General features: G+C 47.6%; 1 protein-coding gene across 1 annotated transcript in view; it reads right to left on the bottom strand.

The window, feature by feature from the left end:
- The window catches only part of rsph9 (radial spoke head component 9), a 63,973-nt gene extending 42,321 nt beyond the window's left edge, over positions 1-21,652 (bottom strand). The window contains exons 1-4 of the mRNA XM_055636225.1: positions 21,370-21,652; positions 13,672-13,831; positions 10,764-10,893; positions 7,893-8,039 (exon numbers count right to left, since the gene is read on the bottom strand). Coding sequence (XP_055492200.1) covers positions 7,893-8,039; positions 10,764-10,893; positions 13,672-13,831; positions 21,370-21,596 — 664 coding nt within the window. The 5' untranslated portion in view covers positions 21,597-21,652. The remainder of the gene's footprint in view (positions 1-7,892; positions 8,040-10,763; positions 10,894-13,671; positions 13,832-21,369) is intronic.
- Between the last annotated feature and the right edge of the window lie 2,654 nt (positions 21,653-24,306).

The raw sequence follows: 24,306 nt of genomic DNA, 5'->3' as shown, positions 1-24,306 counted from the left end.
TAAAAACTTTGCCAAACGCTGGAACTTTCAGCATGTTACCAGCCGCCCCGAATACCCTCAGCCGAACGGCCTCGCTGAGCGTGCTGTCAGGAGTGCAAAACAGTTAATGGAACGTTCGCATCTTGCCAATTCCGACGTCTACCTGGATCTGTTAAACCTGAGAAACATTTCCAGGGATGGTGTTCTCGGCTCTCACGCCCAGCGGCTGATGTCTTGCACGACACGGCCCCACCTCCCTGTCGCCCAGCAACAGCTGAAGCCACAGGTGCTCAAACCAGCTGCGGTCGACAAGCGCATTCAGGAGAAACACGATGTCCAGAAGCGCTCCTATGACAGGTCGAGCAAACCACTTAAACCGTTACTGCAAGGTCCAGTGGTCCGCCTGCAGACTGCAGTTGGACATACCCAACTGGGTTTCATTGAGGGGCCAGCCAAGGAACGCCGTTCCTACCTTGTTGATGGTGTTATGTACCGACGCAGCCGTCAACATCTTCTGCCCGTGAACGAACCGCGACCAGCTCCTCCCGGTCCTTACGCACCGCCGTTGGTTTTCAAGACACCTGCTGCTGTTGTCCGTCCCAGACACCCTGACCCCAGCATGTAGTCCCCTCGTCGTTTGGTTCCCTCATCCCCCAGTTCCCCTAGTCCTGCATGCTCGCCCCGCCGCTCCTCTCTAGGCTCCCCGGCTGCGCCCTCATTCTTCGGTTCTGCACCACCCAGCCCTACTAACGTTTCCGGCACGGAGGGGGAAGGGTTTGTCCATAAGCGCTCGGGTCGGGTTAGCAGCCCGCCCGACAGGTACGGTGAATATGTTTAACCGCATGTGTTTTAACAACTGCTCAACAACTCTTTTGTTGGGTGAGCCCAGAACCAGGGGCCACAGTCTTAGAATAACGGGAGGTCATTTAAGACTGAGGTGAGAAAAAACGTTTTCACCCCAGAGAGTTGTGAATTTATGGAATTCCCTGCCACAGTGGGCAGTGGAGGCCAAGTCACTGGATGGATTTAAGAGAGAGTTAGATAGAGCTCTAGGGGCTAGTGGAGTCAAGGGATATGGGGAGAAGGCAGGCACAGGTTATTGATAGGGGATGATCAGCCATGATCACAATGAATGGCTCGAAGGGACGAATGGCCTCCTCCTGCACCTATTTTCTATGTTTCTATGTTTCTTTTCTCTACGGGGAAGGATGTAGATTGGTTAGTGCATGTGCACCAATCAGAGTAATGTACTAACTTTAGCTCCACCTTACTTTACAATTTATATTAACATTCACTTCCCATATTACGTAGTTACACCAGTGGTAGAGATGAACTAACAACGTATTGTACTGCACCACAATGACTGATGATTAAAGCTGACTTTGAACACCAGACTGTGTCTGTACAGTTCTCTACATATATAATAAAAACTCAAATCTTGACCACTTCCTGTTTGCATTACATATTGTTTTTAGAAAAGACGCTACCACTTACGGCAATGATTTCTGGCCATCTTACTCAGAGTCCCTCTACGCTGTGCAGGACAAGAGGATTTTTCCCATCGATGAAAAATAAAAGACTTATTAATGTTTAAAAAATGTTGAGATTCTCTCCCCTGTCAATCACACCACGAAGGCCACGCCCCTTCCGGTGGGAGGAGGGAGGGACTATAAAACCCGGAAGTGTGGACTGCCTCAATTCTGCAAGATGGGTGAGCGAGAGGTAACGACTCTCAGTCTGAGCTATGAATAACACTGAACACGTGTCTACTACTTGCCCCTTGGGCAAGAGTGACCATAATATGGTTGAGTTCTTCATTAGGATGGAGAGTGACATTGTTAATTCAGAAACAATGGTTCTGAACTTAAAGAAAGGTAACTTTGAGGGTATGAGACGTGAATTGGCCAAGATTGACTGGCAATTAATTCTAAAATGGTTGACGGTGGATATGTAATGGAAGACATTTAAAGACTGCATGGATGAACTACAATTGTTCATCCCAGTTTGGCAAAAGAATAAATCAGGGAAGGTAGTACATCCGTGGATAACAAGGGAAATCAGGGATAGTATCAAAACGAAGGATGATGCGTACAAATTAGCCAGAAAAAGCAGCATACCAGAGGACTGGGAGAAATTCAGAGACCAGCAGAGGAGGACAAAGGACTTAATTAGGAAAGGAAAAATAGATTATGAAAGAAAACTGGCAGGGAACATAAAAACTGACTGCAAAGGTTTTTATAGATATGTGAAAAGAAAGAGATTAGTTAAACAAATGTAGGTCCCTTGCAGTCAGAAACAGGTGAGTTGATCATGGGGAACAAGGATATGGCGGACCAATTGAATAACTACTTTGGTTCCATCTTCACTAAGGAAGACATAAAGAATCTGCCGGAAATAGCAGGGGACCGAGGGTCAAAGCAGTTAGAGGAATTGAGTGAAATCCAGGTTAGCCAGGAAGTGGTGTTGGGTAAATTGAATGGATTAAAGGCCGATAAATCCCCAGGGCCAGATAGGCTGCATCCCAGAGTACTTAAGGAAGAAGCTCCAGAAGTAGTGGATGCATTAGTAATAATCTTTCAAAACTCTTTAGATTCTGGAGTAGTTCCTGAGGATTGGTGGGTAGCAAATGTAACCCCACTTTTTAAGAAGGGAGGGAGAGAGAAAACGGGGATTTACAGACAAGTTAGTCTAACATCGGTAGTGGGGAAACTGCTAGTGTCAGTTATTAATGATGGGATAGCAGCACATTTGGAAAGTGGTGAAATCATTGGACAAAGTCAGCATGGATTTACGAAAGGTAAATCATGTCTGACGAATCTTATAGAATTTTTTGAGGATGTAACTAGTAGCGTGGATAGGGGGGAACCAGTGGATGTGGTGTATCTAGACTTCCAGAAGGCTTTCGACAAGGTCCCACATAAGAGATTAGTATACAAACTTAAAGCACACGGCATTGGGGGTTCAGTATTGATGTGGATAGAGAACTGGCTGGCAAACAGGAAGCAAAGAGTAGGAGTAAACAGGTCCTTTTCACAATGGCGGGCAGTGACTAGTGGGGTACCGCAAGGCTCAGTGCTGGGACCCCAGCTATTTACAATATATATTAATGATCTGGACGAGGGAATTGAAGGCAATATCTCCAAGTGTGCGGATGACACTAAGCTGGGGGGCAGTGTTAGCTGTGAGGAGGATGCTAGGAGACTGCAAGGTGACTTGGATAGGCTGGGTGAGTGGGCAAATGTTTGGCAGATGCAGTATAATGTGGATAAATGTGAGGTTATCCATTTTGGTGGCAAAAACAGGAAAGCAGACTATTATCTAAATGGTGGCCGATTAGGAAAAGGGGAGATGCAGCGAGACCTGGGTGTCATGGTACACCAGTCATTGAAAGTATGCATGCAGGTGCAGCAGGCAGTGAAGAAAGCGAATGGTATGTTAGCTTTCATAGCAAAAGGATTTGAGTATAGAAGCAGGGAGGTTCTACTGCAGTTGTACAGGGTCTTGGTGAGACCACACCTGGAGTATTGCGTACAGTCTTGGTCTCCAAATCTGAGGAAGGACATTATTGCCATAGAGGGAGTGCAGAGACGGTTCACCAGACTGATTCCTGGGATGTCAGGACTGTCTTATGAAGAAAGACTGGATAGACTTGGTTTATACTCTCTAGAATTTTAGGAGATTGAGAGGGGATCTTATAGAAACTTACAAAATTCTTAAGGGTTTGGACAGGCTAGATGCAGGAAGATTGTTCCCGATGTTGGGGAAGTCCAGGACAAGGGGGTCACAGCTTAAGGATAAGGGGGAATCCTTTAAAACCGAGATGAGAAAAACTTTTTTCACACAGAGAGTGGTGAATCTCTGGAACTCTCTGCCACAGAGGGTAGTTGAGGCCAGTTCATTGGCTATATTTAAGAGGGAGTTAGATGTAGCCCTTGTGGCTAAGGGGATCAGAGGGTATGGAGAGAAGGCAGGTAAGGGATACTGAGTTGGATGATCAGCCATGATCATATTGAATGGCGGTGCAGGCTCGAAGGGCCGAATGGCCTACCCCTGGACCTAATTTCTATGTTTCTATGTTTACTAAACTGTGAGTGGTTTTACTGACCTGTGAGTGCCCTTAATGTGGTTTGAAAAATCAAATGTGGTGGTGGTTGGTTGGTTTGAAAAAGCAAAGCAAATGTGGTGGTGGTTGGTTTGAAAAAGCTAAGCAAATGTGGTGGTGGTGGTGGTCGGTTTGAAAAAGCTAAGCAAATGTGGTGGTGGTGGTGGTCGGTTTGAAAAAGTTAATAATTAATAGTCTAAACTTGACCCTGTTTGCACTGTATATTAATTTTAGAAAAAACGCTACCACTTATGGCTGTGATTTATGGCCATCTTACTCAGTCCCCCTCCGTTCATCAGGTGCAGAGGATTTTTCCCATCGATGAAAACGTTATGTGTTTAAAAAATGTTGAGATTCTCTCTCCTCAATCACACCAAATTTAAGGGCAGTTTCCTACCACTTCACACAGGGTGCAAAGCCACCAAAAGCAAGTGCCGTTTCATACCACTTTAAGCAGGGTGCACGGCCACCAAATTCAAGTGCAGTTTCATACCACTTTAAGCACGGTGCACGGCCACCAAATTCAAGTGCAGTTTCATACCATTTCAAGCAGGGTGCAAGGCCACCAAATTCAAGTGCAGTTTCATGCAACTTCAAGCAGGGTGCAAGGCAGGGCCGGATTTACGTATAAGCTAGACAAGCTTAAGCTTAGGGCCTCGAGATCTAGGGGGGCCTCTGCTCGCTGCACCAAGGTATGTTAAACTTTTGTGATAGTGGAGTTGTTACAAACCCTACCATCGGTGGCACTGTGCTTGTGATTCCGGAGGCTTTGGTGGGCGGGATTAATAATGCAGGTGAGGTATATATTCGTTGTGGAGAGGAATTTGCTCCACAGATCCTTGGATCATTGGAAGTGCAGGACAAAGCAAAAGGTATGTAGTTTAACCCTTCCCCCCCGCCGAACCTCGCCGCTGCATCTGGGGGCCCATCCTCCACCAATCTGCACTGTGGCCTATCCACCTCCAATCCGCACTGGGGGCCTATCCACCATTCTGCACTGGGGGCCTATCCACCTCGCCGCCGCACCTGGCCGACCCACTTCACACTGGGCCCACCCAACAATGCCGCCGCACCAGGCCCATCCAACATTGCCGCCGGATCAGACCTAACAAACATGGCCGCCAAACCGGGGCTCTCCGAACATGGCCGCTGCACTGCGCCCTACTCACCTCGTCGCCTCACTGGGCTGGCCGATCCGCGCCGCCCCACAGACCATCCGCCCACCGGGACCTCCCACGCATTGCCCGCGGACCCCGACTCAACTGCCCATGGATTCCTACCATCGGGTCCGCCGACCCTCGCCACTGCACCGCCTTCCAGCAGCCCGCAGCCGTCGCCTTACCTGGAGCCTGGACTCAGCACTGGGCCTGAAGCCTCCACGCTGCTAACTCCCACTCCCCTGGGTTTGACTGCACTAGGTACTAGTGCCAGTCTTCCCAACCCTGGAAACCTCAGTGGCTGGTCCACTGGGTCTTCCCCATCTCCCTCAAACTATGTGACCCCTGCTCTTCCCCACCCACACTACAGATCCTCATACCCCCCTAGGCCACTATCTCTAGCACCATCACTGACTTCATCACTTCCGGCCCCCTGCCCCCCTGAGCCTCCAACCTCATTGTTCCCCAGCCCCGCACGGCCCGATTTTACCTTCTCCCCAAAATCCACAAACCTGACTGTCCTGGTAGACCCATTGTCTCTGCCTGTTCGTGCCCCAACCGAACTTATTTCCACATATCTGGACTCCATCCTGGTTAATTCCCTCCCTACATATGTTCAAGACACATCAGACACTCTCCGTCGTCTCCGGGCATTCCATTCTCTAGGCCCCCATCCCCTCATCTTCACCACAATCACTCTACACCACCCCCCATCAGGATGGTCTCAAAGCCCTCAGGTTCTTCCTCGACCGGAGAATCAACCTATACCCGTCCACTGATACATTCCTCCGTCTAGCGGAGTTGGTCCTTACCCTCAATAACTTCTCGTTTGACTCCTCCCATTTCCTCCAAATACAAGGCGTAGCTATGGGCACGCACATGGGCCCCAGCTATGCCTGCCTATTTGTCGGGTACGTCGAACAATCCTTGTTCGAGGCATACCAGGGCCCCATCCCCGACCTCTACCTCTGTTACATCGATGACTGCTTTGGTGCCACCTCCTGCACCCACACACAACTGACTGACTTCATCCGCTTCACCACTAACTTCCATCTGGCACTCAAATACACCTGGACCATTTCCGACACTTCCCTACCATTTCTTGACCTCACTATCTCCATCGCAGGTGATAGACTTCTGACCGACATCCACTATAAACCCACTGACTCCCATGGCTATCTAGACTGCTCTTCTTCCCACCCTGCTTCCTGTAAGGACTCCATCCCCTACTCCCAATTCCTCCGTCTACGCCGCATCTGCTCCCAGGATGAGGTGTTTCATAACAGGGCCTCGGAAATGTCCTCCTTCTTCAAAGAACGGGGGTTCCCCTCCCCTACTATAGATGAGGCTCTTGCCAGGGTCTCACCAGACAGCTCCCTCCGCAACTCCCTGGTAAATTCTTCCCTTCCCTCCCTCACCACCCGAAGTCCACAGGCCGTGCAGAGCGGAGATTCATGCTGGCGGCCCTCGGCAAAGGGATCCCAAGGCTCCACGATGTTTAAATCAGCGCAGTCTGAGGCTGGGAGCTCCGCAAACCACAGCTCCATGATGTTGAAGCAGCAGGCCCAACACCCCAGAGCTTCAAACAGCGAACCAGGTAAAGCATCGCCCGCTCTGCGGTGAATCCAATATGTATTTTAAAACCAACTGTTTAATGACAACATATAGTAGGATCTAAAAGTATCACACTGTCACTGTCGGGTAGTCATGGTCCTCTAGTCGTGGGGGTGGGAGATTGGGATGGGTGGGGGGGGCTCACAAGTGAAATAGCTTAGGCCCTCTCTTCAACTAAATCTGGCCCTGGTGCAAGACCACCAAATTCAAGTGCCCTTGAATGCCAGGCTTGAGTGACTGAGTTGCCAGCCCAAGAAACCATTCGGCCCACAATTTCCATACTAGCCCTCTGGAAACCAGTCCCTTCAGCGCTCTAGAAAGCCCCCCCCCTCCACCCCACTGGACACCAATATTGGAATTGGTGGAGAGGTGGAATATTGCGTTGAGGGACCAGCCCTCCCGTGTGAACATGGGACCCAACGGGTCCCACTTAGTCTAGTATATAAATATAATCCAGTCAAACTCAAGACAATACGCAGAGCAAAGGGGAAGTAACAGAGTGTAGAATATAGTTCTCAGCATTGTAGTGCATCAGTTCCATGGACAAAGTCCAATGTCCGCAATGAGGTAGAGGTGAATCGGACAGTAGCCTAGCTTATGGAAGGACCATTCAGAGGCCTGATAACAGAGGGAAAGAAGCTGTTCCTGAGTCTGCTGGTGCGCACTTTCAAGCTTCTGTATCTTCAGCCCGATGGGAGCCAGGAGAAGAAGGATTGACCGGGGTGGGACAAGTCTTTGGTTATGTTAGCTGGTTTCTTGGAGCAACGTGAAGTGTAGGTGGGGAGTCTGGTCTGTGTGAAGGACTGGGCTACATCCACAACTCTCTGCAATTTCTTGCGGCCTTGGGGAGAGCTGTTCCCAAACCAAGCTGTGATGTAACCCGACAGTGTACTTTCTTCAGTAGAACCAGGCTAGTCTACAATAGCCTATGTCCATCGTTTCATCCTGTTAATACCGTAGCTCTGGAATGGCAAGTTGCAACTGGAACATGTGACAATAAAACGCTCTTGACTTGACGACTCTTGGTTCCTGTGGCTTACCTTTCAACTCATCATCTTCGAGACAATCGAGGAAATCAATGGACTCTTCTAAGTTGGCTTGCATCAGAATTGACTTTGTCTTCGACACATGAGGGTTGGTAAAGTGAAGGTAGGACTTCAGCTTGCCGGCTTCAGTCACCGATAAACCTGGGATCAAATGCAGATCAGAGAGAACCATCAAAAAAAGATTGCTAAAACCAATATTGTTTGCGCACTGGATAAATAGGTATCACGTTACAGAACTTGCAATTATGCAGTGCCAGGGGCATTGATTATAAGTGTCAGGAAGTCATAATGTAGCTTTATACGACTTTGTTTGGGCCTTATTTGCACGCAATTCTGGTCGCCTCGTTATATGAAGGATGTGGGGGCTTTGGAGAGAGAACAAAAGAGGTTGTGGACCTTTCGAAAGGATGCAAATGAGGTTTGCCAGAGATGAACAAACTTGGAGTGTTTTCCAAGGAGCATCGGACACTAAAACTAGAACACATAATTTTAAGGTGAGAGGGAAAAGATTTAAAAGGGACCCGAGGGGCAAATATTTTGCACACAGAGCATGGTAGGTATGTGGAATAAAGTTGTCAGACATAGAGGTTATTGCAATTACAACGTTTAACCAAATATTTGGACATGTAGATGGATAGGAAAGGTTTGAGAGATATGGGCCATATACGGGCAAATAGGTCTTGCTCAGGAGGATATCTTGGTCAATGTGGCCAAGTTGGGATGAAGGGCTTATTTCTGTGCTGCATAGCTCTCTGTCTCTATCGATGTGCCCAGGATGTATAAATAATTCATAACGACTGCAATTATCTGAATATTTTGTGTCAATACTTGTACCAAAGAAACGGCAACCCCTATATTTGAAGTCACCTCATCAAACCAGTGATAAGTCTGCAATGAACGCATAGAACATCTAACAGTACAGCACAGGACCAGGATGTTGAGTCCACAATGTCTGTGCCAAACATGATGCCAAGTTAAACTCATGGCCTCTGCCTGCACATGATCCATTTCTCTCCAAATCCATGTGTCTATCTAAAATGTCGGGACCATCTGTCTGAGGAAGGGTCTCGACTCGAAACGTCACCCATTCCTTCTCTCCATAGATGCTGCCTCGCCCGCTGAATTACTCCAGCATTTTGTGTCAGCATTCTGGTGGAACTGTTCTGCATCCTCTCTAAAGCCTCCACATTATTTCTGTAATGGGACATCAGAAAGGTGCACAGTACTCCAAATGTGATCGAATCAAAGTTTCGCTGAAGTTTGAAATTGAGTCCGCAGGAAGGTTCCGACCCGAAACGTTGACTTACATTCCCTCTGTGGATGCTGCCTGACAAATTGAGTACCTCCAGCACTTTGTGTTTTGCTCAGGATTCCAGCATCTACAGTATCTTGTGTCTCTAATCAAAGTTTTATTTTGTTCGTTCGTAGGCTTATAAGCAGGTGAATGGACGGCAAAATCCCAGGCCGTGATAATACGACAGCAGGAGATCCAATTAAACAACAATTGGAGCATCCTGTATAACTCTAATTACTAGAGAACGCGTATCTAGTTACCGGAGGCATTATAGACGGAAGCCACCAAGGTAGGAAGATGGTGGAAGCTTTGGAGAGGGTGCAGTCGAGGGTTACTGGAATGCTGCTGGGATTAGATAGCATTAGATGGTATTAACTATAAGGAGAGGTTGGACAGATTTGGATTGTTTTCACTGGAATGCCGGAATTTGAGGGGACACCTGCTAGACGTATATAAAATTAATTCATAATAAAATTATAATTAAAACCACAAGATATATAAAATTATGGAAGGCATTGATAGGAGTTTTCCCCAGTGAGGAAACGTCAGACTTATTAGGTGCGAGGGGCAAAGTTTAAAGGAGATGTGCAGGCAATTCTTTTTTTACACAGTGATTGGTAGGTGTGTGGAACGCACTGCCAGGGGTGGTGGTGGAGGCAATTATGATCATGGAGTTTAAGAGGCTTTTCGATAGGCACATGGATAAGCAGGGAACGGAGGAATACGGATCACATGCAGGCAGGGATTAGTGTAACTTGGCATCATGTTCAGCATGGACATTGTGGGCCTAAGGGCCTGTTGCTTTGCTGTTTCATTCTTTAGTTTAGTTTAACGATACAGCACAGAAACAGGCCCTCCAGCCCACCAAGTCCGTGCTGACTAACGATCCCTGCACTACCCTACACACACTAGGGACAATTTACAATTATACCAAACCAATTAAAAGTCCTCACCTTTCACCCCACCAGCCGGCAAATACAACAAATAATCCTCGGCCATTTCCGCCACCTCTAACGTGACCCCACCACTCGCCACATCTTCCCATCTCCCCCTATGTCTGCCTTCTGAAAAGACCGCTCCCTCCGCAACACCCTTGTCAATTCTTCCCTTCCCTCCTGTACCACCCCCTCCCCGGGCACTTTCCGTTGCAACCGCAAGAAATGCAACACCTGTCCCTTCACCTCCCCCTCGACTCCATTCAAGGACCCAAGCAGTCGTTCCAGGTGCGACAAAGGTTCACCTGTATCTCCTCCAACCTCATCTACTGCATCCGCTGCTCCAGATGTCAGCTGATTTACATCGGGGAGACCAAGCGGAGGTTGGGCGATCGTTTCGCCGAACACCTCCGCTCAGTCCGCAATAACCTACCTGAACTCCCGGTGGCTCAGCACTTCAACTCCCCCTCCCATTCCCAATCCAACCTCTCTGACCTGGGTCTCCTCCATTGCCAGAGTGAGCAACACCGGAAATTGGAGGAACAGCACCTCATATTCCCCATAGGACTGAGCACCAAGTTATGGAGTTGTTATTTATTCCCCTGAAGGGAAGCCTGAAAGTAAAGGAATCATTACCTTCGAAACTCCTATTCCTATGGACGTCATTTTGAGGTGTCATGATGAAAGCGGCCCTGGGAATGACTGCTGTTTCCATGTTTATGAGTGCAATCGTAGCTGTTAAACGTTCTTCCTCCTTCACCTTGATCTGAAACAAAAAGATGGAGGCTGCTTTTGATCTGTTGTTCTCACACATTATTCTCTTTGTAACCCATCCATATCTCCAGTTTCACCTCATTCTGAAAACGGGTCTCCCATTCCTTCTGGAATCCCTTCCGGAATCCTTCCGCACCTATTCACTGGAATTTAGAAGGAAATAGAGAGGATATAGAGGCGATCTTACACAAACATGTAACATTCTTAAGGGATTGGACAGGCAAGATGCAGGAAAAATGTTCCCAATGTTGGGGGAGTGCAGAACCAGGGGTTACAGTTTAAGAATAAGGGGTAGGCCATTTAGGACTGTGAACAGAAAAACCTTTTTCACCCAGAGTTGTGAATCTGTGGAATTTTCTGCGACAGAAGGCAGTGGAGGCCAATTCACTGGATGTTTTCAAGAGAGAGTTAGAGCTCTTAGAGCTAACAGAATCAAGTGATATGGGAGAAAGCAGGAACGGGGTACTGATTTTGGATGATCCGCCATGATCATATTGAATGGTGGAGCTGGCTCGAAGGGCCGAATGGCCTACTGCACCTATTTTCTATGTTTCTCTCATAGAGAATGAGAGATGCCTGTCCCGCTGAGTTACTCCAGCATTTCATGTCTATATTCGGTGTTAAACCAATACCTACAGTTCCTTCCTACACATAGGTATATTTTCAACAGCTTGAAATCATTAGCTGTATTTTAGCTCGTCCCTCCAATCTGTCTTTGCCGATTTGTGCTGATCTTCATCACCGACCACATTCTTCTTCATCATTTGTCAATATCATTCCTCCAAGTCTCGTGCCGTAGAATCATAGAGCTATACAGTATAGAAACAGGTCCTTTGGCCCAACCTGTCCTTCTGGTTGGCATTCTGGGCTAGTCCCATTTACCCACATTAGGCCCATATCCTATCCATGTATCTGCCCAAATGTCATTTCAAAGGCGTAATTGTATCCGCTGCTCTAGCGTCCTGGGACAGTTTATAATCCATCGTTCTCCTGATTGTGAGAAGACAGGGAAGAGATTGACTGAAGTTGGAGACAGCGCCTGGCACACTTGCCTTCATTGGGAAGGATATTCAGTGCAAAGGTTGGGACATCATGATGCATCTGTACAAGGCATTGGTGAGAAAGTGAGATAACATAGAACTAGTGTGAATGGGTGATCGATGGTTGGCGTGGACTCGGAGGGCCGAAGGTCCTGTTGCCATGCTGTATCTCTAAAAAATAATCTACTCTTATGGTTTTTCACCACTGCTACTTACTTTTCCTGCAAATTTGTCTTCCATTTCCATTTCACTACTGAACAGCCTGGAGAATATTCCCAGTCAGTGCTAAATAAGCTTAGGGCAGCATAGTGATGCAGCGATAGAGCTGCGGCCTTACAGTGCCAGAGGCCTGGGATTGATCCTGACTACGGGTACTGTCTGTACAGATTTTGTACGTTCTCCCTGTGACCACCCTGGGTTTTCCCCGGGAGCTTCGGTTTCCTCCCACACTCCAAAGACGTACAGGTTTGAAGGTTAATTGGCTTGGTGTAAATGTAAATTGTCCCTAGTGTGTGGAGGATAGGGTTAGTGTGCGGGGATCCTTGGTCGGCGTGGACTCTGGGCCGAAGGGCCTGTTTCCGCACTGTATCTCTAAACTAAACTAAACTAAAAAAATGTGTCACGTTGCCAGAAACCAAAATAATGACCAACTTTTTAGAGGATTCAAGTGACGGTCACAAAAAAACCCCACTGCTTGCAGTGATTTAATCACATTCTGTCTTGATTGTTACAGGATATTCTCTCTCAGCATTGAAGTATTCTCCTTAATTATTATAGCCAGCCTACCTCCTTTCTTATATTTCCTGTACATCTGGTATCCAGGAATATTTAATACCCAATGCAACTATTTGTTTTCAAAAGAGCCAGGCCTCTGGTTATTGTCGCAGCATCATATTCTCCAACAACTCCTCAACCTTATTTAACGCACTTAAACCTTTCCTGGATCTTCTTGGGGTTTCTTTTATGCTCATACAATCTAAAAAGGTGATATTTCTCGCACGAGCGATCCCTCTCACAAAAAAATGGAACATAGAACAGGCCCCTCGGCTCACAATGTCTGTGCCAAACATAATACTAAGCCCCAGTCTGAAGGAGGGTCCCGACCCGAAATGTCACAGGGGCGGCACAGTGGCACAGTAGAGCTGCTGCCTGCAGCACCAGAGACCCCAGTTCGATCCTGACTATGGGTGCTGTCTGCACGTTCTCCCTGTGACCGCGTGAGTTTCCTACGGTTGCTCCAGTTTCCTCTCACACTCCAACGACGTACAGGTTTGTAGGTTAATTGGCTTTGTAAATTGTCCCCAGTATGTAGGACAGTGCTAGAGTACGGGTTGGTATTGACCCGGTGGGATAAAGGGCCTGCTTCAGCGCTGTATCTCTAAAGTTTAAAGTCACCTATCCATTTTCTCTGGAGATGCTGCCTGACCCGCTGAATTACCACTGCATTTTACGTCTCTTTCTGTAAACTAGCATTACAGTCCCCGCACATCTCCTTCATTGTCCCTTTCACCTTAAAGCTATGCCCTTTAGTATATGATTTTTCAAGTAGTACTGCACAGTATTTGTGCAGTCTTTTTCTGCTCCTGAATTTATAATTTATAAATTATAGTGTTAAGTATAAATTATAGCACTAGCCCTAGCACTTATCCCAAATATAATTATCTTTATTTATTCATTTATAAGATAGCACTTATCCCAAAAATATAATTGCTTCTGATCCAAAATCTCACTTCTGTGTCCTGATTGACCTGCTCTTCATTCTCCTTCTTAGCCATGGTCTTCTCGTATTCATGAGATGGGTCGCCCATGAAGCGACCTCTCAGCATTATGGATCTGGCTATCATTTCATCCGTTGCTGGGGGGAGCAGCTTCCAATCCATGCAGTTAAAACTGTAAAAAAACAAAAAAAAGTCAACAGATGTCTCCTTCATTTTTTTTTAAAATGGAGGCAGGGTTAATAATTTAATTTAGAGATATAGCATGCATCTTCGGCCCACTGAATCCATGCCGACCAGCGATCACACGCTCACACTAGTTCTACGTTATCCCATTTGCTCATCCGTTCCCTACACACTAGGGACCAATTTGCGAAGGGCCAATTAACCTACAATGGGAAGAAAATGGAGCACCTGGAGGAAACCCACACCGTCACAGGGAGAACGTGCAAACTCCACACACAGGCAGCACCCGAGTTCAGGATCAAATCCAGTTCTCTGGCGTTGTGAGGCAGTGGCTCTACTAGTTGCGCCACTGTGCTGGCGTAAAATTATTAGGAGCAATGTCGCTTCGACCACCATTGTAGTTAGCTGTTCTAACCAAGAGGATTCCATTAAAGATATTTTCACCTGTTTTTACGTAGGTGACCCATTACACATATCATGATACCCAAAATTCTGCGTTACCATTGCATGTCCCTATGTAGCAATCCATCATCTCCTGTAAATATAATTTATACTTAACACTATAATTTATAAATTAAATATATTTTATCTCCTACCCTGAATCTCACCTGCTTAAATTTTTGCCCTGGAAAGTCCAAATACCACTGATTGGAAATTTACATAGAACATAAAACAGTACAGGAACAGGCCCTTCAGCCCACAATGTTCATGCTGAACATGGTGCCAAGTGAAACTAATCTCCTCTGCGTGCACGTGATCCTTGCCGCCTTGAACGCCATAGACAAATGAACCAAAGTCGTTGTTTCTGTGTTGTGTAGTTCTCTTGCTCTATGTATTTTGCCGTGGAAGGAGTAATAATTCAGTATGGGTGGGATTAACTCAATTTTGCGCTAATTCTTGTGCAAAAGAAAAATCAACCTCAATATTGATGGCACCAGATCAAATCAGTGCATGAACACATTGAACAACGAACAGTACAGCACGGAACCAGGCCCTTCGGCCCACAATGTCCAAGTTAAACTAATCTTGGTACATGATACTAAATTAAACTAATCTCCTCTGTCTGCACATAATCCCTATCTCTCCGTTCCCTCCATATGCATGTATCTATCTATAAAACCTTAAATGCCATGATGGTAACTGCCTCCACCTCCAGATTCAGGAAGTTTTGACCTAGCTGTTATCAGGCAATTGGACGGTCCTCTCATCAGTAGGAGTGCGGTCCTGACCTCCCATCTGCCTCATTAGAGACCTTTGACTATCTTTAGTCAAACTTTATCTTGTACTAACTGTTGTACCCTTTATCTATGCACTGTGAGGGAGCTTGATTGCAATTGTGTATAGTCTTTTCTTTGGCTGGACAGCATGCAAACTAAAAAACTAAACTAAACACTTGGCTGCAAGTTCCAGGCACCCTACACTCTCTGTAAAGAAAGCTTTCCCCACATTTCTCCTTTAAAACTTCATCCCTCTCACCTTAAACATATGCCCTCGAGTCTTTAAACTTTCCACCCTGGGAAAATGAGGTTCTGACTGTCTAATCTATTTTTTCCCATTTATAGTTTACAAGACACATGCGCTGAACCCAAAAAATAGCAAACAGCTCAGCCAACTGTGTCATCTGTATAATGTGGATAAGATTAAAATTGAGATACGTTACAGTAAAATGCTTAAAACAATAACCAAAAATAATTGTACTCAATAATCCTAAAAAAATTGGAAACACACAAACGACCATATGCAATATTATTTGAGTATAATTCTACAATTACAAATGACATTATGAATGAGATCTAACATCGCCCAGGGTGACAGTATGAATTATTTTGAGACAGCGCAGCAAAACAAATTTAATTTTACTTTCTTCTTAACTAGATGCATTGCAGTCAAAACCAAGGTGATGTTTTCAGGTCCAGCAAGGTTAGAAGTTGAGGATCGTGAGGTAATCAGGAAATGGTCAAAGGCATTAAGGCAGAATCCAAGTACGAGTAGGCGCTGTGTAAAATAGCCGGCAGGTTATACGAGAAGGGGAGAGTCAATGTAGAATTAACAGTCATGTTACAGGGAAGAGGGAAGTGTGACACTGCCCGGTCCATCCTCACGATCGAAGAGATCTACAGGACGTAGAGACACTGCTTGACCTACTGAGTTACTCCACCACTTTGTGTCCTTTTGGTCTAAGGTTAATGTGGTTGTGCCCCCCTGGCTACTTGCTTTAATGCTAATGTCGACAATCCGCCGTAGCCCCACAGTTAGTTGGAACAAGGGGAAGTTTGTTTAAACTATCTCTATACCTATAAAAGTCTCATCTTGTGTGTATGTGTGTTTGTTTTTTATCCTTCTCAAAATGCTACGCGCTAAATTATTATATATTCTGACACATTTTCTTAAATTGTTATATATTCTGACACATTTTCTTAAATTGTTATATATTCTGACATTTTCCCCCTCCACATCTTAATCAGGTTCACAAGATTTCATCCTATATTTCACCAGTTATTCATGATTAAAGTTTAAAAAAAAGCCAAAAACCGCTTCTCACACACAGCCTTTTTCCAGCGGGTTCCAATGATGATGTCACAATGCCACTCTCAGACGTCCAATCACACTGGATCTCATTTACAAATTACATCACAATGGGACATTGCCAACGGTAACCTCAGCTTCTCAGGCAGCCTTTTTTTCCAGGAGCTTCCAATGATGATGTCACGATGCCACTCTCGGTGCACCAATCACAATGGGCTCTCAAGCTGCCGAGTGCCACACCCGCAGTCCCCTTCCCCCCCCCCCCCCCCCGGGTTATTCACACACCCCCCTCCGATCACCCCCTCCGAGTTATTCACACTGCCCACCCCCTCCGCCCCGCTACCTCAAAAAGGCAGCCAACATCATCAAAGACCCACGCCACCCTGGCCACACACTCAATGCACCATTGCCATCGGGTAGAAGGTACAGGAGCCCGAAAACTGTAACATCCAGGTTCAGAAACACGGACACGGACTAGAAGGGCCGAGATGGCCTGTTTCCGTGTTGTAATTGTTATATGGTTAGAAAGATTCTTCCATACAGCCAAGCCAAGCAAGCAAAAATGTCATTGTCCTATCTGGGACATATGACGATAAAACACTCTTGACTCTTTTTTTTCAGTATAACCACCATAAATTTATGTTATTTTATTCTTGGACAGCTAAAATTCTCCATGCACTGTTGTGACTCAAGGTGGCTTTCCTGTTTTTCACTCTGTCCATACATTCTACAAAAAAATCAAATTTGTTTTATTGTCTTGCTGTTTGTGCCTTTCTTACAACTTTCACCACAAGCCTCACTCCTGAAGGTCATCCACACGTTGCAGAGAGAATGGTGGAGAAAATAACCATGACTGTCGACTCCTCCACTATTCGTTCCGCTACTTCTTTTGTGTCTATTTACTAGACGACTTTTACAGGATGTTGCTGATGCCGCACTTGGAGCATTGCGTTCTGTTTCGATCACCCTGCTATAAGAAGGATGCTGTTAAGATTGAAAGGGTGCAGAGAAGATTTACGAGGATGCTGCCAGGACTTGTGGGCCTGAGCTATAGGGAGAGGTTGGGCACGCTAGGGCTTTACTCCTTAGAGCGTAGGAGGCCGAGGGGTGATCTTATAGAGGCGTATAAAATCATGAGGGGGATAGTTAGGATGAATGCACAGAGTTTTTTTTCCGAAGGTAGGGGAATCAAGAACCAAAAGGCATAGGTTTAAGGTGATAGGGGAAAGATTTGATTGTAATTTGAAGGGCAACGTTTTCACACACAGAGTGGTGGGCATATGGATGAACTAGTTGAGATAGTACTATTACAGCATTCAAAAGACATTTGGACATGTATAAAAAAGGTTTAGATGGATATAGACCAAAAACGCAGGCAATGGGGCACTTAATGGGGCATCTTGGTCAGCATGGATGAGTTGGGCCAAAGGGCCTGTTTCTATGCTGTGTGACTCTGACAGGATTATTAGCCCTGGGTCTAGTTCCCAACTTGGAGGACTGAGGACACAAAGTCCTCCACTGAGATCACTGAAGTAATTCAGCAAGTCAGGCAGCATCTCTGGAGAACATAGATAGGTGACGATTTGGGTCGCAACCCATCATCAGACTGGAGGACTGGAGTGTGTAGGAAGGAACTGCAGATGCTGGTTCAAAACGAAGATAGACACAAAAAGCCAGAATAACTCAGCGGGTCAGACAGCATCTCTGGAGAAAAAGGAATAGGTGACATTTCGGGTCGGGAAACCTTCTTCAGACTGAGAGTCAGGGAAAAAGGTATCCCCTGACTCTCAGTCTGAAGACGGGTCTCAACCCGAAACGTCACCCATTCCTTTTCTCCTGAGATGCTGCCTGAATGGTTACACCAGCTTTTTGTGTCTAACTGGTTTAATGGTCAGTATTGCTGCCTCGAGCCCCATTTCACCCGGTTTCCTGGTTAAACAATGAGAATTGCCATCTCTAGTCTCCTTTCCCAATCCGCAATCACACAGGTTCAATGGTGATATTGTTATCTCCAGCCCACGCCTCACTAGTTACCTGGTTAAAGGATCACTGCTGCCATCTCCAGGCTGGTTACCTAATTTAATCATCACTATTACTGTCTCCAGCCGTCACTTCTCGAGTTAAATGATTGGTTGCTGCTATGTTAGGTCTCTCTCACCCTTTCCCTAGATAGAGTGGACATGGAATGATGTTTCCAGTAAGTGAAGAGTGCACAACCTCAGAATAGACGGATGTACCTTCAAAATGGAAATGAGGATGGATTTCTTTAGCCTGAAGGTGGTGAATCTGTGGAATTCATTGTGTAAGAAGGAACTGCAGATGCCGATATGCACTGAAGATGGACACAAAAAGCTGGAGTAACTCAGCGGGTTATGCAATATCTCTGGAGAAAAGGAATAGGTGACGTTTCGGGTCGAGAGTCACCTGCTGAGTCACTCCAACATTTTGTGTCCATCATTTTTTTAATTAATTCATGCAGGTGGCTGTGGAGGCTAAGTCAGAGTAGACTTGATGGGCCAAATGGCATAATTCTGCTCCGATGTCTTATGGTCTCGTTCAATGGTCCATGTTGTTATCTGCAGCCTTCCTAGACAGCCCTAGGTGTCTGCTTTGAAGCACAGTGCTGCCCTTTCCCCCTCCTCACCATCACCACCACCCCACTATCCCACCCTTAGTAGCCCACCCCCCATAACGTCCATCACCCCCACCAGCCTCCCTTCCTTTCGTCCCGTCTCCTACCCTTCCCTCCCCCCTCCCTCCACCATCTCTCTTCCTCCCCCACCCCCTCTCTCTCTCCTTCTCATCTCCTTCCATCTCCCCATCCCTCTCCCCTGCCCCTCCCTCTCCTCCCCCTCCTGCTTCACTCCCCGTCCCCATCTCCCCCCCTCCCTCACTCACTCGCTCCCTTCACCTTCCTCTCCCTCAGCTCATCCAACCTGAAGCTCTGCACCCCCTCCTTTAATCACCCCCTCCCTCACCACCCCTGACCCAATTCCCTCAATACCCATGCCCTTCATCTGCCCTCACTACTCCCACACTGCAAAATCCATTCTCCCTTGAATATCCACTCCTCACCCTCTTCCTCACAACTCCCCTTCCCCTCTCTCACTGAAACCCACCCCCATCACCACTGCCCTCTCCTCCCCTTCTCCCCCACCTTTACCCCTCAACTCCCGTCTCACCCCCCCACCTTACCCTCCCCCACCTCCCTCCTCTCCTTCCCTCCTCTTTCAACCTCCCCACCCCATCTTTTCCACCCCCTCACCTCTCACCTTGTGTTGCCAACCTTATTACACAGGACATCCTGTATATTGGGCAAAACAGGTTCGTCCCATACGGGACCGCCCCTGTCCCGTATTTGACTGCTATTACTCGGGTTGAGGGGACTGTCAAGTCCCGTCCTGACGTCAAGTCAAGTCAAGTCAAGTCAAGTTTATTTCACATACACATACGAGATGTGCAGTGAAATGAAAGTGGCAATGCTCGTGGACTTTTGTGCAAAAGACAAACAACCAAACAACCAAACAAACTATAAACACAATCATAACACACATATTCTTTTACATAATAAATAATGGAAGGAAAAACGTTCAGTAGAGTTAGTCCCTGGTGAGATAGGCGTTTACAGTCCGAATGGCCTCTGGGAAGAAACTCTTTCAGGCGTTTGCCTGACCGCAGCAGCTGGAACAGTCCGTTGCAGGGGTGGAAGGGGTCTCTCATGATATTGTTGGCTCTGGAGTTGCACCTCCTGATGTATAGTTCCTGCAGGGGGGCAAGTGAAGTTCCCATAGTGTGTTCGGCCGAACGCACTACGTAGTGCAGCCCATGCAATGCAGCAGCAATGCCTCGCCCGTAGCCCCGTCGGTCGGCAGCCTGGCCAGCTGTTCGACCTTCGCTTACCGCCGACACCACCACTCCTCCTTCTCATGGACGATCATCGACTCATGAGTTGGATGAGGCGTCGGACTTTGCTCACAATGTCACCTGGACCAAAACTCCCCAGCTGGCCCGCCGGCTGGGCTTTGTGTGCAGTCCAGCACCCGGGCCAACTCATCATTCACCCAGCCACTGCTGAGTCGGCCAATGAATTGCCATTGGGAATTTGTCCCTTATTTTGACCTTTTGTCCCTTATTTGGAAGTGAGAAAGTTGGCAACCCCACTCTCACCCCTTCCCCTCCCCTCCAACCTGCACAGGCTCTCCCCGTACCTCAGCTCTCCAGCCCCACACTGCACACCAACCCCATGCCATCTCATCCTTCCACCCCCTCAGCCTCTCCCTCTCTCTCGCTGCCTCTCCCTCACCTATACAGGCTCTTCATGTCCCTCAGCTCATCCAGCCCCAAGCCCTCCTTTTCCCCCCTCCATCTCCCCACCCTCCATCCCCTCTATTCAGCCTCCCCTTCACCTGTATAGACCCTGTGCCCCAGCTCATCCAGCCCCACACCCTGCACCCCCTCCCTCTCTCCTCCCTCACCCCTTCTTCCCCTCTCCCTACCCTCACCACCTCCTCCCCCTCTCCCTCACCTGTAAAGGCTCTCTTCCTATCCCTCAGCTAATCTAGCCCGAAACCCTGCACCCACACCTTTCTCCCTCTCCCTCTCCTTCCCTTCCCTCCCCCTCTCCCCCCCCTGCATCCACACCAACCCCTCTCCCTCCCCTCTCCCCCTCTCTCTCCCCCTCTCCTCCCCCTCTCTCTCCCCCCCCATCCCTCCCTCCCACCCCCCTCTCGCTTCCTCACCCCCCTCCTTCTCTCTCTCCCCCTATCCCGATCTCTCCTTCCTCTGTCCCTCTATCCACCTCCCTCCCTGTCCCCTCACCTTTACAGACTCTTCCTCTCAGCTCATCCAGCCTGAAGCTCTGCACCCCCTCCTTTCCTCGCCTCCATCCCCTATCTCTTTTCCCCCTCCCTCTCTCCCCCCCCCCCCCTCTCTCCACCCCTATCCCCTCTCTCCACCCCTATCCCCCTCTCTCTCCCCCCCTATCCCCCTCTCTCCCCTCACCTGTACAGACTCTTCCTGTCCAACAGCTCGTTCAGCCCCACGCCCTGCACGATGAAGTAGTCGGCGCTCAGACCCAGGATCCGACCCCAGAAGTAGACGTGGCTGAACTTGTAGTTGCGGCGGAGCAGCTCCAGCGACACCTGCAGCGCGGCCTTGTGCTCGGGGCTCAGCATCAGCCCCTGGCTCGACACAAAGTCCAGCTGCTGCTGTAGGCAGTCGGCCTGCATGGCGATGGCGATGGCGATGGCGATGGCGATGGCGATGGCGATGGCGATGGCGCTCCGCTGCCGGCAATGGCGACGCTCAGGCTCGGGTTGCCCGGGCGTTGTAGGCCCCGTTACCCTGGCAACCGCCGGCGCCGTGTCCTTGGTTACCGTTGCCAGGCGGGGTCAGAGGTCAGACCTCGGCCCCAGCCCCAGCCAAAGAACTCTATGATCCTCAACCCCAGGTAGGCACTGGAGTTGGGCAACATTGTAAACACTGTCAAATACACTTCTATTCCACATTTCCATCATTCTAGCCAAATTATTCTGATTATATTCATTACATGTACAGCATTAGTTTTGGTGAGTCCTAGGTAGGCCCCAGATTAGCACTGGAGTTGGTTAACATTGTTATATATATACTCTGTAAAACAGTCAAATGCACTTCTATTACATATTTCCATCATTATTCTGATAATATTCAATACAGGTCCAGCATATAGGTTTAGGTGAGCCCCAGGTAAGCACTGGACTTGGGCAACATAACATTGTTATATATAAACACTGTCAAATGCACTTCTATTCCACATTTCCATTACTCTAGCCAAATTATTCTGTTTATATTCAATACATGTCCAGCTTTTAGGTTTAGGCGCGCCCCAGATTAGCACTGGAGTTGGTTAACATTATTATATATAAACTTTGCCAAATTCACTTCTCTTCCCCATTTTCATCATTCTAGCCAAATAATTCTGATTATATTCAATACATGTCCAGCATTTAGGTTTAGGTGAGCCCCAGGTAAGCACTGGTTCTTCTTCTTTCGTGTAAATCATCTATGTTTCAAATGTTCGGCCAGTCTCTTGCATAGTGAACAGCCTTCTCGTTTCCCTCTGCTAGATCTTCCAGGCTGCATTGTTCACCAAGAAGTGGGCATCTTAGTAGGTGTGGCATGTATTGTACAGATGTTCCACATTCACATTCTGTGTCTGCCGCATCTGCAGAGCCCCATTTGCTCATATTGGTCTTGCGTCGGCCCATCCCTGTACAAAGCCTATTGAGAGACTTTCAGGTCTTCTAGTCACACCTGTGACCAGGTGGTAGCTGTTCCTTAGTTGTGATTGGCATCTTTACGTGGTGGTGGTTTTCACTGTGTTTCTTTTCCCACAAGGCTAGTTTGGTTGGTTGATGAGACTGTGACAGTGGCTGGACGGTGTGTAGGATGCTCTTCCTCTCGACTTCAGCCGTTTTGGGGCTGGGTTGATGGGAGTGACAGGAATGGTGGTTGCCCCCAACTTGCCTACTCCGTTCAGTTCTACTGGCAACTGATCTTCGGATTCCTGGTGGAGCAATACCGGCCAAGACATGCAAGCTATCCACATCCATTGGTTTTAGGCAGCCAGTGATGCATCTGCATTATGGGCGGCATCAACTTTCTTTGCATGAGATGATCTCTCCCAAACAGGACAAGCATACTCTGCAGCAGAGGAGCAAGGGCAGTTGACCACAGTGTGGATGCATTGGTACCCCACAACGAGTTTTCCAGCTTGCATAGGAGGCTGTTCCTTGTCCTCACTTTGCCCTTCACACTTTCAATGTGTTGCTCAAGGTAGACAAAGTGACCCCAAGGTAGACAAAGTAGTCACAGTGTCTCAAAGGGACACCATTCCATGTTAAGGACAGCTTCCTCCCAGCTTTGCGATTATGAAGGTGGAATAGACTAACTTGGGTCTTAGCAGGGTTTGCAGTTGGTTGTCCTTGTAGTAGTTTGTGAAGTTGTCTAAGGATGATGAGAGGGTAGCTTCTACCTCATCTATGTGAGTGCTCTGGGCTGCTATTCCAAGGTCGTCAGCGCAAATGAAGCTTCTCATCCCTGGGAACACTGGCTGATCATTTGTGTATACATTGGACAGCACCGGAGCAAGTAAGCTGCCCTGAAGTAGGCCATTATTTTGTTTCCTCCATCTGCTGCGTTTATCATTTAGCTCAACATAGAAGCGTCTGTTTTCCAGTAACTGTTGAATCAGTTTGGTTAAGTGGATGTCCTCTGTCATATCATGGAGCTTGTTGAGGAGCAGCTGGTGGTTCATACTGTCGTAGGCAGCTGTCAGATCAACAAAGACGATGCCAGTTGGTTCATTCCTCTCAAAGCCGTCCTCAATGTGCTGATTTCGATTGAGCACTTGGCTGGTACACGATCTCCCAGGCCGGAAGCCAGCTTGTTCTGGTTCTTGTGATTGGGCCTAGCCTGTACAAGATGAGGCGCTCAAAGAGCTTGAAGAGATGACATGGTAGGGATATCGGTCTTTTTGCTTCTTTAGGGTCTTTCCTTGGCTTAAGGATAGCGATCACACAAGCTTTCCACCATATTTTAGGTAGCTGGGAGAGGGTTACACAATGGAGGCACTCTCCTGTAATCTGCCCAAAATGTTTGATCTGTTCTGTGCGAATGTCATCAAGGCCAGCTGCCTTGCCATTCTTCAGGGAATCGATTGCTGTCTGGAGTTCCTTGCTGTTAAAGTACCAGGTTATATAACCCTGAAGGCATAGACTCCTTTTGTGCCGTTTCTTGTGTGGTGGTTTGCCGCTCAGAAGCAGCTGGTGAACAATCTGATCTGCTGTAACATTAGAGTGCAGCGTTGCCTTCTTGTTTCGCTTCTTGATGGTTGACCAAGCGCTCTTACTGTTGTGTGTCATATCAACACTCTCAATAAGTTCTTGCCAGGATATCTGT

The sequence above is a fragment of the Leucoraja erinacea genome, chromosome 5, assembly GCF_028641065.1.
Source record: "Leucoraja erinacea ecotype New England chromosome 5, Leri_hhj_1, whole genome shotgun sequence".
NCBI classification, from domain to species: Eukaryota; Metazoa; Chordata; class Chondrichthyes; order Rajiformes; family Rajidae; genus Leucoraja; species Leucoraja erinaceus.
Note: the sequence above shows the minus strand (reverse complement) of the source record. Positions and strands in the feature narration are given on the sequence as shown.